The sequence below is a fragment of the Eretmochelys imbricata genome, chromosome 26, assembly GCF_965152235.1.
Source record: "Eretmochelys imbricata isolate rEreImb1 chromosome 26, rEreImb1.hap1, whole genome shotgun sequence".
Lineage (NCBI taxonomy): Eukaryota > Metazoa > Chordata > Testudines > Cheloniidae > Eretmochelys > Eretmochelys imbricata.
In genome coordinates, this window is record NC_135597.1 from 1,418,868 (window position 1) to 1,433,576 (window position 14,709).

General features: G+C 42.2%; 2 protein-coding genes across 3 annotated transcripts in view; both read right to left on the reverse strand.

Annotated features, from left to right (window-relative positions):
* Window positions 1-1,270, reverse strand: part of LOC144257553 (disintegrin and metalloproteinase domain-containing protein 32-like) — a 39,155-nt gene extending 37,885 nt beyond the window's left edge. The window contains exon 1 of the mRNA XM_077805534.1: window positions 1,264-1,270. Coding sequence (XP_077661660.1) covers window positions 1,264-1,270 — 7 coding nt within the window. The remainder of the gene's footprint in view (window positions 1-1,263) is intronic.
* The window catches only part of ADAM9 (ADAM metallopeptidase domain 9), a 53,497-nt gene continuing 38,810 nt past the window's right edge, over window positions 23-14,709 (reverse strand). Inside the window, exons 17-22 of one of the 2 annotated variants that reach the window (XM_077805696.1) lie at window positions 14,006-14,086; window positions 7,297-7,402; window positions 5,336-5,474; window positions 4,734-4,830; window positions 3,069-3,193; window positions 23-2,274 (exon numbers count right to left, since the gene is read on the reverse strand). In XM_077805696.1, the coding sequence (XP_077661822.1) occupies window positions 2,196-2,274; window positions 3,069-3,193; window positions 4,734-4,830; window positions 5,336-5,474; window positions 7,297-7,402; window positions 14,006-14,086 (627 nt within the window). In that variant the 3' untranslated portion in view covers window positions 23-2,195. Of the gene's footprint in view, window positions 2,275-3,068; window positions 3,194-4,733; window positions 4,831-5,335; window positions 5,475-7,281; window positions 7,403-14,005; window positions 14,087-14,709 lie in introns of those variants that run through there. The other variant, XM_077805697.1, reaches the window with a different exon arrangement.

Here is a 14,709-nt window from a genome sequence, read left to right on the forward strand (position 1 = left end):
CAGCGGTTTTACAAAACTGGCATCTTTAATTATTACTATTAAAAAACAAACAAAACCCCCAGGCAAGAGAAGCCCCTTCCGTGTAGCTCAGCCCTTCGAAAGGCGGTGTGGGGGGTTTCTGTCACCCCGCCCAGACAGCACGAGGTCCAAGCTCCCACCGCGCCCCTTGGAGTGCAAAGGGTTAGACAAGCACAATTTACAAACAAGACTAAGGCAGAAGTTCTGATTGTTCAAATAATATTCAGACATTAGGGCTGTTAGACTTTACACATGACATCAGTAGTCATTTTCAATATTCACCATGTGTTTAAAATTTGAGGAGCTACTTTATTTCCATAGAAACAGCGATCTCAGAATGAGGCTTATTGCATTACTGCCCTATTCTGCACATAATATTGCTAATGGTATGCTAGAAGTGTGAAATCGCTATTAATATTAAAGGCACACAATTTAACACAGTTATAGCGTAGGCATTCACAAGTTTAAATACAATTAAGCAGGCCTTTCTCTGGGGATATTTTCATAACTTAGATTCCCCTCCCACCCTGTACATTGAGTCATTCATGTCATGAACTGTCTACAAAAGACCTGGGAAGAAGTGTACCTTAGGCAGACAGAAAGCCTGGTTAACTTTAGATAAGCAACCCCCCATAAGAGAGAAGAGAAACAAGCCAATGATAATCCTAAAAACAAACAACCCACCTTGCGATATATTTTGATGAACTAGTACATATTTTAATAGCGTTTAAATCTTATTCTTTATGTTTATGGGGAACCACAGTAGTTCAAGTATTTTATTATTACAAATACAAACTTTATATATATTTATATAAGTATATATACAGACACAGATTTTTTGGCAAGTATGGGGAAATTTACAAAACGAGTTTGTGCTAAGTGGCTAAGACAAAACGAGAAAGCTTAGCATTATTTTTTAACAGTAATTGTTTTTCACCTTCTGTAATTTGTGTAACACATCATCGTGGAGAGTCCTGCATCTACGACACTGTGTCAACATAATCTAGTGGAACATAATCCAACTGCACCTGGGTTAACATACCTCAATTGACATCCAAGAGCATCTTTTTTCAGATACAGATTTAAATCGGATTTTAAAAATAACATGCTTTAGCCAGTGTCAACATCCTGACTGACACTAAAATCAAAATTTGAAAAGTAGGTTAAAATTATGTACATTGGGGTCAGTGGGGTGCTAGGGTATAAAGTGCTCAAACAATTCTCAAAGGGCCTACATAAACATACGCATCATTGCTCCGAATATTTTGCAATGGCTCTTGCTGTCAGACTGTCTATAACGTAATCAAAACTCAAGAGCACTCCCTTCCTACAACAAGAAAAGGCTACCATTTTTCGTACCTTTATTTTAATATCCCATTTAAAGTATTAGTGGTAAATTAGTAGAGGTTTCTCGTCTAGCTACTTAAAACTGTGTATTTAAAAAACATTTAAATTAACTGCCCTAGTATCCTTTATTGTCTATAGCCTAGTGTCAGTCAGCATGAAGTTAAAATTTTCTTTGTTGTTTAAAAAGTGTGTTTATATTAAACACACCAGTAAAAACATATACACAAACATGTTTATAGGGTAGTTCATCTTCCTTTCAAAATATACTGACATCTTATTTCACTTGTGCTCTTAGTTGCATATACAGGAATAATGGTTTCTAGTCCAGGCAAAACAAGAACATGTAAACAATATTTTGTTAAATCAAGTGGCCTGATTTTCACGGTTCCATTTTTTGACACCTGCCCGGGTAATAGGTTTTTTACTTTTTATTATGCATATAGAAAGACAATACGCCACATGGAATATTTAATGATTGTGTCTCATCATAAGATGGGGGAAATAAAAAGGAACTCCCAAGTGCTGTACTTTAAACATTATTTTACTGCAGACTGATCCACTTCCAACTGGATAGTCCAACTTCAGTTTGCAAAGCCACAATACTCACACACGGAGCTAAGAACAGACTTGATGTATTCTGTTCCTGTGGCTTTCGTAGAGGTATCTTTGTTTAATATCTTACATTCCTTGTGTTTCCATCTCATTTTCCATATCCAGTACTGCAGAATGACGGCTCTCTGGGATAGCATGGGCCATTTGATGCAAGAAGGATAAAGAATTTCAGCTTGGTTTTAGTGAACAGGTCATCTTGTGAGAGGGTAAAAGAGAAACTATATGGGAGGTAAAGGTGCAGGTCGAGAAGGAAAATAGTGTCCCTGAGGTACGTTTTTCTGTTGTGGTGGAGGCGGCCTGTACGGGGGACGAAGATGTCAGTTTAGATTATTACATCCATTATATGCAGATAGAGAATGATCCCTCTTCCTCCTGCTCTGTGTTAGCGTCATGTCTTTGATGGTCTCTCCCTGTGTCTCCTTCCCATAATTTCAGCTGCCACCTCTGCCCTAATGACTCCCATCTAACGCTCTCTCTCTGCACAGGGTTTTTTCTTCTATACTATATGAAGCCTCTAACATTTCCCAAGTCACACTTCCTTTAGCTAATTAAGCATTCTGGAGTGAATTTTTCCTCTACCAAAACCAATTTAAAACACAAATTACTACACAGTACAAACTACTTTATATAAGTGTCTGTTTATGCTTTATTAATTAGCACCTTAAGGACACAGGCATCAATACAACATTTAAATAAATGGTTAAACCAAAAAAGTTGTATATATATATATTTTTAGAGTGAAACTAAACAGAAAGATACAACTGGTGCTCAAAGCCGATCGAAAGCACCCACACTTTTTGTAATAATGTACCTACCATCAAGAGTGTAAGAGGTGTCATCAGAGAACATACATGTTTTACAAATTTCATTGCACCCCTTTTTTATTATGGCCCTTTCATTCACATATGTAGCTTTATTATTTGGTGTATACATGATATGAGAAAAGCCCTTACACACATGAACCCAAAGACAGGGTTAGAGTCAGAATGACAAGCTATGAGTTTCCCCAAATTGTGTGCTCAAGTTCTCAACTTTACATTTGATATGTATTATAAAGGATTTTCCCCAGTAGCAAAATTGTCATTACAGACCTTGCAGGTATCTTATACTGCTGCTGCTCCTGGTGTGGCTGAGGATAATTGTAAGGCTGGTGATAAGCTGGTTGATGATGATTAACTGCATAAGATGGCACAGTGAATCTGTTTGTTGGCGTGTCCTATGAGGAAATAAAGATCATCAGATATTAAAAAAAAAAAAAAAATCACACAAACAGGAACTGGAGGAAGATTTGCTTCTTTAGTAATTTCACTGGAATGTTGGGCCACTCACTAGCAGATTTGGAGATACAATGGGGAAATACAGAAATGCTATTTCATGCTCATCAGCTAAATGGTATTACGTCAGTTCCAGACAGCTTAAAAGTGACAGAAGTTTAGAGTACTGTAGTTTGAAAATAGAGAAATGCTGATCAAGAACATGTGGCTCTCTATCTAAGAGACACTCTGATGACCCTATGTCATTTAACGGTGCTTTGATTTACCCCTCTCTGAAATGGAGATAATGCAGAAGGGGAAACCTGAGGTGCAGAAGAGTCTGCTCTGGGTATGGTGAGCCACAGTGTCCCTGATCAGCACTCTTTCATTTTCAAACTACAATACTTTCTAGACTGCTTGTGGTTTCAGAGAATGCACTTCCAGTTGGCTCTCAAAGACAGTTTAAGCAACATAAACCATAAGAGTCCCATTCCCCCTCCCTTAAATTTAATTACTAAGAAGTTAAGAAAATAATCCATTTCCTCACTGGCAACACCCCTTTCTATTACAGATAGTAAGGTACTACATTCAATATGTAGTTGGCCTATCTATTGATATTACAAAATGGCAAATTCTGATGTGCTTTAGAAGGTTGCTGCTTGAGAAATGTTTAATGGATAAAACTAAATCATCTAATCCTAGTCCTTCCCACCACCCAAAAAAAGTTTTACTTTATTTAAAATAAAAGCCTCCTGATTAAAATAACCTCATTTCCTAGCAACAATCTGATGTGGTATGTAAAAAAAAGGGAACAACATTACTATATTTTGATTGAAGACTTTGCAGTCACCTTTAATAGTTTGTCACAATTAGATGTAGGAGTGCATTATAGGTCAGTAGAAAAATCTAGACAAGATGTTAGTATGTACCATCTCTATTTTAAAGCACATTTTATATATAGATCTTAAACATTTAATGAGACTGCAATCTCTCAGTTGTGCTTCCAAGATGGTATTTTTACTGTAGCTTTGCAATATCAATAATGCACTATACTTGGAATTACTTATATATTTTCTTCTTTGAAAACTTTTGGGCTTCAGAGGATATCTTCCTCATTAATATTATTGGTTGGTTCAACAGCACCATAAGGAGTACAGACAAATAAGAAAGGGATTCATCATGCATAGCCTATATATAATTTATAGGCTATTACTGTAAAATTTTAGATCCTACAGCAAGTGTAGTCATTAGCATTTCTTACAATGTATACATTACAGGTGGGGGCGGGGGGAAGAGCTGAGAAACGAGATTATATTGCTTTAAAAATAAAAATAAAAAACAAAACAAAGAACCCACCAACCAAACACAGGTAGTAATAGTTTTGGAGTAATTCTTGCTTTTATTATCCATTTACCAATTCAACCTTCTATCCACTCTGTTAATTTCAAAACAGACAATAATTGCTCTCCAAGATTGAAGTGAGAAAAAACAAGTCTCACCTACCATGGGTACACTCCTCGAAGTATAAGGCATGTTCTGCTGGAAGTTTCTTCGGTCCGTCTCTGTGCGAGGAGGAGGAGTTGGCATGCTTGTATGTGATCTGGAATTAGATTTGTATTGACCACATGGACTGGTCAAGCATCTTATTAGAATTCAATAGGATCATCATCAACATGTTATGACACTTCTTACAGATACATACTGGCTGGATTTAAGTGTGTGTTTAAAAACTATTATTTTATTCCCTAAATTCATCAGTAAAATGTATGTCACTCTTTACAGGTCCATATGTCCAGACATATTGTGAGCCTCTCTCTTTCAAGGAATAGATAAATAATGTTCCTTTGTCCCAAAGAATGTGCCCAGAAAACAGAAACAGACAACATCAAATGACACTTAAAGAAATGGCCTGAGGTCCATTGATATCAGGTCACTTGCCTCCTGTACTGCAACTGCATGAAATAAACCTGCCTGATCTCCACTCGTGGGGATCTCAGGTTTACATCTCAGGACTACTGACACTCAAGTCTTTGGAATCATCTTCTGTAGAGGACTCTGTGGTCAGTTCATGAAGTATCAGGGGTAGGGGTGGGAAATCTACTTACCGATGACAATGTGACATCGTTCTCCTGAACCACTGCTTCAGCGCCTTTCTCTTTGCAAGTGCCACAGCAGCAGCTAAAAGGAGTGGAAGAACCAGGAAAAAGAATACCAGCAACCCATCTCTCAAGGAGGTGTCTTTGTCTGGTAGGGAGAGGGTGAGGAAGAAAATCCGACAGAATTAGTTTTCATAGTACTATCACTACTAAGCGCTGCAATAGTGCTGGGTTTTGAAAGGACTGATTCTACAATTTTCCACCATTCTGTAGAAAAGAAAAGCTAAAGTTGAGTATAATTGCCAGGTGCATGCCCAATGTGTTATTTTTGGTGGTCATCTCAAAAGGGACAACATGTCAAAGAAGAGTAAAGCGTACGTTCTCCAATATTCCTGTGCTATAATAGTGTAGCACAGCAATATAGTAGTAACAGACTCTCTTCCATGTATCACCCTGAAGGGCCTGTCACCAGCTCAAGTTAAATGGGGCTGATACAGAGCTCCCCTCTTCCCCCACTCCCCTCAAATCCTCTTCACATATTGCTGTGGGAAAGACCACTATCCTCCCTTAGCTCAGGTTCACAACCTTAGAGTCATCCTCCCCTTCTCCATTCATCCAGACTGTCCCCAAGGCTTGTGGCATCTTTCTCCACAACATAGTGTATGAAAAGTCATAGAATCATACAAATGTGGGACTCAAAGGGATCTCAAGGAGGTCACTAGTCCATCCCTCTACACGGAGCTTTTATGCCCCTTCCTTTCTCTCCTGATAGTTCACACACTTTTCTATACTCTAGAGAGTGATTTTTCAGCTCAGTAACTACAACTGACTTCCCCTAGACCCCTATTACTCCATCCAAAAGAGCTGTCAGTGTTATCCTCCTGACCTATTGCAAACCATGTCACTCCTGTCCTCATCTCTATCTCTGCTGGCTCCCCATTGCTTACCATTTCAGGTCGCTCCTTGCCTTGAAGGTACTGCATCAGTCTGCCCCAGGCTACAACTTGGATCCTATTTCCTACCACATCCCCCTTGCCCAGCCATGCAAGCAAGCAAGCTTCACAACTCTCTTCAGTTCCTTTTCCAATAGTCTCTTTTACACATGAAATGCCCTCCCAACCCCAGTGCACCAGACTATCACTCTCTCATCATCCATGTCCCTCCTAAAGACATACTTTTTCTGCTAGGCTCCAGACACTAACCCATGTCTGTCTAAAGCCTCCAGGAGTGAGATTTCACAAAACAATAACCAAAAAACATACTAAACTGACCAAAAGGTCTTTGAGGCAGGGACTGCGCTATATTTGTGTTTAGTGCAACATGAAGCACAATCTGCACACAGATAATAAATGCTAATTAAATGGTAATGTAGTAGTATGATGTTCATAGTACCCCAACTCCCCTTCATGACGCATAAGTCACACATTTACACTGCAGGTGTATATGCCTGCAGGAAAGAGAACACCCCTCTCCCTCCCCCAAGTATTATGGGTGTTTACTCAGACTGTGCATGCAATTGTACATAAAACAGCTGTTTCCATCTGCCGTTATTTCTAGAAACAGGCCTTCACATTTTGAATGTATAGATTGGAATCGACAGATTCAAATTGGCCCCGCCTTACAAATTTTAGTTCTAGGTTGGATTCAAAACTGGAATGGGTCCCCACTTCCAGTTTGGACACAACTACTCTTGAAAGATTTTGGCCCAGGATGACAGAAGTCATCTAAAAACAGCTGGGATTGCAAGATTTCCAACATTCTGGAGGACAGAAGTCTCCAGCACTACAAGATCCAAAGCCTAAGCTCTTGTGCTCGAAAGAAATCTCACTGCAGTTTCAACCACCAGCACATCAGCCAGTCTCATTTCCCAGGACAGCCAGACAACTAGGCACTGTATTTGCACACTCTGTCCAAATAGCACCAACAGCAAGAAGGGCATGCTGCCCTGAAGTCACCTTGTCACTACTTGCCATTATAAGGAGGTCCACTGTCTATGCTTCCTCCATATCCTTTCGTGTCACAGTAGGGAGGGGCCCAACCTGAGTCACAGTGACAGTTCTTGTTGCTATTGCATACCTTTAAATTAAAAAAACAAAAACACCCACATATTACTGCCATTGTGACTGTAACTCCACATAAGACTGATCCAGCAACTGGCAGAGGAAATGTTGCAAGGTGTCTTCAAAGGTTACAGCCCAACTTCTGAAACAGAAGGTTCCAAAAGAATGGGAAATGATTGACTGAAAAACAGCTACTGCATCAAAAAGAAAGGATACTTAGCTTGCCGTTACTAGAGTTTTTTGAGATGCGTGGTCCCTATGTGTATTGCACGGTGGGGTCCACATGGGTTTCATGGGTCGGGGACTGGAAAAATTCTTGGTAGCAGTTCATTGGTCTGCACCTACACCCTGTGCAGCTTTGAGCTCCAAACAGAGGGTATAAGAGGAGGCACGGACCAACTACCTCTCCAGTTCCTTCTCTAATGCAAATCACTCTAGGAAAGGATATGAAGCAGAGGGGAAGGAGGGCAGGTAGAGAGGAACTGGAGGGTATCCCCTAATGCCCTTGGTTCAGAGCACATGGAGGCAGAGGCGCGGACCAATGCACACTACTAGTATAAAGTGTCTGGTCTCAAAGTGCATGTGTGCCCTACAGTGGAATACACACATAGGGGCCATCACTTGAAGAAGAACTAGTACTTCGTTTCTATACACAGAATCGTTCCCCACAATCTGCTCAATGTGATCTTAAAACCAGTTGTACTGGACTGAAAGCTGTCCTTGGTGCAGCAGTAGGTTGTGAAATGCTCCCACAGCCTCCAAGCCACCCCCTCCAAGACTATCATTCCAGCAGCAAATGACACTGTAGCAAAGGAAGGTTGTGAGATAAGTTATAAAACATGTTATCTGTTTACTATACATTTGTGAAGCACGGGGACATAATTTGCTGATAAGCCAATGTTTCTGATTAACTAGAGAAGGACTGAGAAGGCAAAAACAGTTGCAATGTATGAAAAAGAAGAGGAGTTTAATTTAAAAAGAACTAAAAATCCCCAAACCCATGCCCTTCTGAAGCTTTAGCCACTGTTACAGTAACCCAGAGTACTAGAACTTCTCTTCCAACAATGTTGAAGTCCCTGCTTTCCAATCAGTTCTGCATGCTTATGCCTATTCTGAACCAGACAACTGCACTTTCAGCAGCAAGTGCTATGCTTCATCAATACAAAGGCAGCTTCCACTTCGACGACGAGGGTTATAGTTATGTAGCTTGTGAGATAGTGGCAGACATTTCTCAAAACTTTTTAAAAAATTCATTATAATGTTCATTTTTATACATACATTTATTTTTGTTCAGTAAGTGTGTATCTAAGTTGCAACAATTAGTCTCTGAGGTTTTCATAGATTTTAAGGCCAAATGGCATCGCTGTGATCATCTAGTCTGACCCTGTACATAACACATGCGAAAGAATGTCACCCAGTAATTCCTGCATCAAGCCCAATAACTTGTGGGTGAGCTACAGCATTTTTTAAAACCAAGATTGAGCATTTTTCTAAAAGATTGCATGTGCTGGAAAATCCACCACATCCCTTAGGTAGTTGTCATAAATATAAGGGGAAGGGTAAACACCTTTGAAATTCCTCCTGGCCAGGGGAAAGCTCCTCTCACCTGTAAAGGGTTAAGAAGCTAAAGGTAACCTCGCTGGCACCTGACCAAAATGACCAATGAGGAGACAAGATACTTTCAAAAGCTGGGAGGAGGGAGAGAAACAAAGGGTCTGTGTCTGTCTGTATGCTGCTTTTGCCAGGGACAGAACAGGAATGGAGTCTTAGAACTTTTAGTAAGTAATCTAGCTAGGTATGTGTTAGATTATGATTTCTTTAAATGGCTGAGAAAAGAATTGTGCTGAATAGAATAACTATTTCTGTCTGTGTATCTTTTTTGTAACTTAAGGTTTTGCCTAGAGGGGTTCTCTATGTTTTTGAATCTAATTACCCTGTAAGATATCTACCATCCTGATTTTACAGGGGGGATTTCTTCATTTCTATTTACTTCTATTTTCTATTAAAAGTCTTCTTGTAAAAAACTGAATGTTTTTTCATTGTTCTCAGATCCAAGGGTTTGGGTCTGTGGGACTGGATCCACTACTGCTGTTGCAGACATTGGCCTAAGGTCCAGGTCCATCACCTCTGACTGGGTCCTGATAGCAGTTTCCGGAACAGAGCTAGGCCTCACGGCTTGTTTAGCCTGGCTGCGGGTGACCGTTCCCACCCTCTTGGCCTGCTTCACATGATTGGCCAAGTCTTCCCCCAACAGCATGGGGATGGGATAATCATCATAGACTGCAAAAGTCCACATTCCTGACCAGCCCTTGTACTGGACAGGCAACTTGGCTGTAGGCAAATTGAAAGAGTTGGACTTGAAGGGTTGAATCGTCACTTGGATCTCTGGGTTGATTAAATTGGGGTCCACTAAGGAAGCATGGATAGCTGACACTTGTGCTCCGGTGTCCCTCCACGCGGTGACCTTCTTCCCGCCCACACTCACAGTTTCCCTCCGCTCTAAGGGTATCTGGGAAGTATCTGGGCCTGTGGACCTCTGGTGTGATTCCGGTGCAATGAACTGTAATCTGTTGGGGTTCTTGGGGCAGTTGGCCTTTACATGCCCCAGCTCGTTACATTTAAAACATCGTCCAGCTGACGGGTCACTGGGGCGAGGAGGGTTGCTGGAGAACGGGGTGGCAGGACGATAAGGGGTCTGGAGGGTTCTTTGGGAGGTAGGTGGGGCCTTGGGCGGCCCCCGGTAATAGGGTGTGGTCTGGGGTGGTCCCTTCTGGTCTCCGCTCCAACTGCGACCAGTTTTCTTCTTCTCTGCCACCTCCACCCATCTGGCTCCAATCTCTCCTGCCTCGATTACAGTTTTGGGTTTCCCATCTAGGATGTATCTTTCTATTTCCTCAGGAACACCCTCTAAGAACTGTTCCATTTGCATTAGGAAGGGCAAATTTACTGGAGATTCAACACTTGCTCCTGATATCCAGGCATCCCAATGTTTCACAATGTGGTAGGCATGTCGGGTAAATGACATGTCTGGTTTCCACCTTAGGGCTCTGAACCTCCGACGAGACTGCTCGGGTGTTATCCCCATTCTGACTCTCGCCTTGGATTTAAACAGTTCATACTTGTTCATGTGTTCTTTAGGCATTTCAGCTGCCACCTCAGCTAAGGGTCCACTGAGCTGCGGCCTCAGCTCTACCATGTACTGGTCAGTAGAGAGGTTGTATCCAAGGCAGGCCCTTTCGAAGTTTTCTAGGAAGGCCTCAGTATCATCGCCTGCCTTGTAGGTGGGGAACTTTCTGGGATGGGAAGTGGTACTTGGAGAAGGATTACTAGGGTTTGTTGGGATATTCTGCTGAGCCTTTATCTTCTCCATCTCCTCCACATACTTCCTCTCTTTTTCCTTCTCCTCCAGTTCTTTGTCCCTCGCTTCCATAGCTCTCCTGTGAGCAGCCGCTTGGTGTTGTTCTGCCTCCCTTTCTTGTTCCTTCTTCAGCCGCATGAGTTCTATCTGTCTTTCATGTTCCCTTTGTCTTTCCTCAGCCTGAAATTTGGCTAATTCCAGCTGTAGTCGAGCTGAGGATTTGGTCATTCTAACCTCTCTGTTTTTAACTAACTTTACACCCGAGGTTTAGAAATAAACAAACAAAACTTGGCTGTAAAATTTTGCTGTGCTGGAATAGAATACCTATTCTCTGATAGTGATTGTCAGCCTACAGAAAAAGACAATTCCCTTGTCTCTGTTCTGGGCCCAACTTAAAGCAAAAAACCTCCAAACTACTTGGAAACCTGCTTACCCAGCCCAAAGAAAAAGCAAATGGGTAGAACACACACCCCCTATTTACTTTTAGGAAGAAAAGAAAAAAAAAAACCTCTGGGTTGGAAGACTGTGAATTTCCCTGCAGGAGTTAAGTACCCTGCCTCCAGGCAAAGAAAACCTGCAATTCACAAGATAATCCCCTTTTGTCTCTGCTTGGCCACAAAGCAGGGAAAACCCAAGATGCTTTCAGTTTCAAAGCTGCTTCAAAGCCACAGGAAAAAAAAATTCCTTTTTAAAATCTGTATTTCTAGTTCAAAAAATCTCAACTGGATCTCAAAATGATTTCAGGTTAATCCCACCACTATGCCACCATGTCAAGGTTCCTCCCCCACTCTGAACTCTAGGGTACAGATGTGGGGACCTGCATGAAAAACCTCCTAAGCTTATCTTTACCAGCTTAGGTCAAAACTTCCCCAAGGTACAAAGTATTCCACCCGTGGTCCTTGGAATGGCCGCTACCACCACCAAACTAATACTGGTTACTGGGGAAGAGCTGTTTGGACGCGTCTTTCCCCCCAAAATACTTCCCAAAACCCTGCACCCCACTTCCTGGACAAGGTTTGGTAAAAAGCCTCACCAATTTGCCTAGGTGACTACAGACCCAGACCCTTGGATCTTAAGAACAATGAACAATCCTCCCAACACTTGCACCCCCCCCTTTCCTGGGAAATGTTGGATAAAAAGCCTCACCAATTTGCATAGGTGACCACAGACCCAAACCCTTGGATCTGAGAACAATGAAAAAACATTCAGTTTTTTACAAGAAGACTTTTAATAGAAAATAGAAGTAAATAGAAATGAAGAAATCCCCCCTGTAAAATCAGGATGGTAGATATCTTACAGGGTAATTAGATTCAAAAACATAGAGAACCCCTCTAGGCAAAACCTTAAGTTACAAAAAAGATACACAGACAGAAATAGTTATTCTATTCAGCACAATTCTTTTCTCAGCCATTTAAAGAAATCATAATCTAACACATACCTAGCTAGATTACTTACTAAAAGTTCTAAGACTCCATTCCTGTTCTGTCCCTGGCAAAAGCAGCATACAGACAGACACAGACCCTTTGTTTCTCTCCCTCCTCCCAGCTTTTGAAAGTATCTTGTCTCCTCATTGGTCATTTTGGTCAGGTGCCAGCGAGGTTACCTTTAGCTTCTTAACCCTTTACAGGTGAGAGGAGCTTTCCCCTGGCCAGGAGGAATTTCAAAGGTGTTTACCCTTCCCCTTATATTTATGACAGTAGTTGTTCCAATGGTTAATTACCCTCACTGTTAAAATTTTGCGTCTTATTTTCCTTCAGTGTCCATCCGCAATAGTAATCAAACTATGCTGGGCAGACTGGGTCTGAAACCTGTTTAAACACTGTTTTGCCTGCCAAATATAAATAATCTTAAAACTCCATTTTATAAACTCTGTTTAAACAAAATCATTTCTGGACTAGGCAGCCTATAAACAGTTGTATTAAAAAAACAGTTTTGTAAACAGTAATGCTTGGGTTATACTAGCCAGAAAAAACATTGTATTAAAACAGGTTTTAAAACCTGTTCAGCTCACATTATTTAATAGCCAGTGAAGATGGAACATCAAGGTGACTTTCATGTTAACTGCGCAGAAAAGCAACTTCACATAATAAAGCCGGCCCTCTAGGGCTTTCAAACAAAAAGCAGTGTTTCTACATTAAAGAGCTTTCTGTTAGTTCGGGGTGGGCAAAATTTTTGGTCCGAGGGCCACATCTGGGTATGGAAATTGTATGGCGGGCCATGAATGCTCACAAAATTGTGGGTTGGGGTGCAGGAGGGGGTGAGGGCTCTGGCTGGGGGTGCAGGCTCTGGGATGGGGCTGGGCATGAGGGATCTGGGATGCAAGAGGGTGCTCCAGGCTGGGACCGATGGGTTTGGAGGGCAGGAGGGGGATCAGGGCTGGGACAGGTGTTTGGGGCACAGGAGGGGGTCAGGGGTGCCAGCTCTGGGCGGTGCTTATCTCAAGCAGCTCCCAGAAGCAGTGGCATGTCCCGCTCTGGCTCCTATGCGGAGGCACGGCTAGGCGGCTCTGCACACTGCCCTGTCTGCAGGCACCACCCCTGCAGCTCCCATTGGCCATAGTTCCCGGCCAATGAAAGCTGCAGGGGTTGTGTTTGGGGCGGGGGCAGCATGTGGAGCCCCCTGGCTGCCCCTACGCACAGGACCCAGAGGGGGAGACATGCCACTGCTTCTGGGAGCCACGCAGAGTGGGGCAAGTTATTTATTTTTAAGGTCAGGCTTGACAAAGCCCTGGCTGGGATGATTTAGTTGGGGATGGGCCTGCTTTGAGCAGGGGGTTGGACTAGATGACCTCCTGGGGTCCCTTCCAACCCTGATATTCTATGATTAAGTCCCCTACCCTGCTCCCCAGCTGAAGCGCCAAAGCAGGGCAAGCCCCAGACCCTGCTCCCCGGCGGAAGCTGGAGGGCCGGATTAAAACATCTGGAAGGCCGGATGCAGCCCCCGGGCCATAGTTTGCCCACCCCTGTGTTAGTTACATTCTTTAGGTAGAGAGCAATGAAAGGTTTGTAGCACTAAAACAGCTAATTATTAAACACAAGTTACTGGGCTGAATACAGAGGTGAGTGAAATTCCACAAAACAAAGTCAGACTCAATGATATAGTGGTCTGTTCACACCTTAAAGATCTATGAATCTGAGCTTTCTTACTGAAGAGCACCCCGAGAAAACGATATTGCCCAATATGAGAAACACCCAAGAAATACTGCAGGACTTTCAGACCAGGCTGGATCAGAATAGAAAGGGACTTTTATGCCTGACTTACCCCATGTCCGTGGCATTTTTTCTCCACATCGCAGTCATAGTTCAGAACAGAGACACTTACACACTGGAAGTGCCTACAGACCTAGGGAAGTAAAAAGACACAAGAGTACCCCCAATCCAAATAAGATGGTTTTGGACTAACTAATACTATCACCTCCCACACTTCCTCCCCTCCCGTTCTCCAACACCTGTTTTACCCCGGACTCTTGCTCAGTTTATGAGTTCACGGCCTGTGCTACTTCCACGCTACCTTCAATTAGTGCTCCACGGCAAGCTCACACCACTTGAAGAATGCACATTCTTCTCTCACCCTGGAAGCTTTAAGACTGATATAAACTTGTTTGCTGTAATAAGGAATTTATAAGGTTTGTTGCAAATGAGCTGCATTTTTATCTAAAATCCTTCCCACAAGGCCTTAATACAGAGCAGTAGTATCAGAATCATCCATGGTACAAATGTACAGATAGCAAGGTACCATACCACTGCCGGGGAAGAGTTAGGTGCAGCCCCTATGCTGAACTATAGGAAGGAAATAGTTCTCTCTCCTTTTCAGCCAGCTTGATAATTACAATGTATGGACGCAGACCTGAATTTCCACCCGTTGCCTGAAAAGCAGTTTTTGTATAGCTAGTTCTTCTTGATCACCGATTTCCAGAGATCCTTATCCAAACTTAACACTTGCTTTTGTTTCTTCTAAAAAGAACT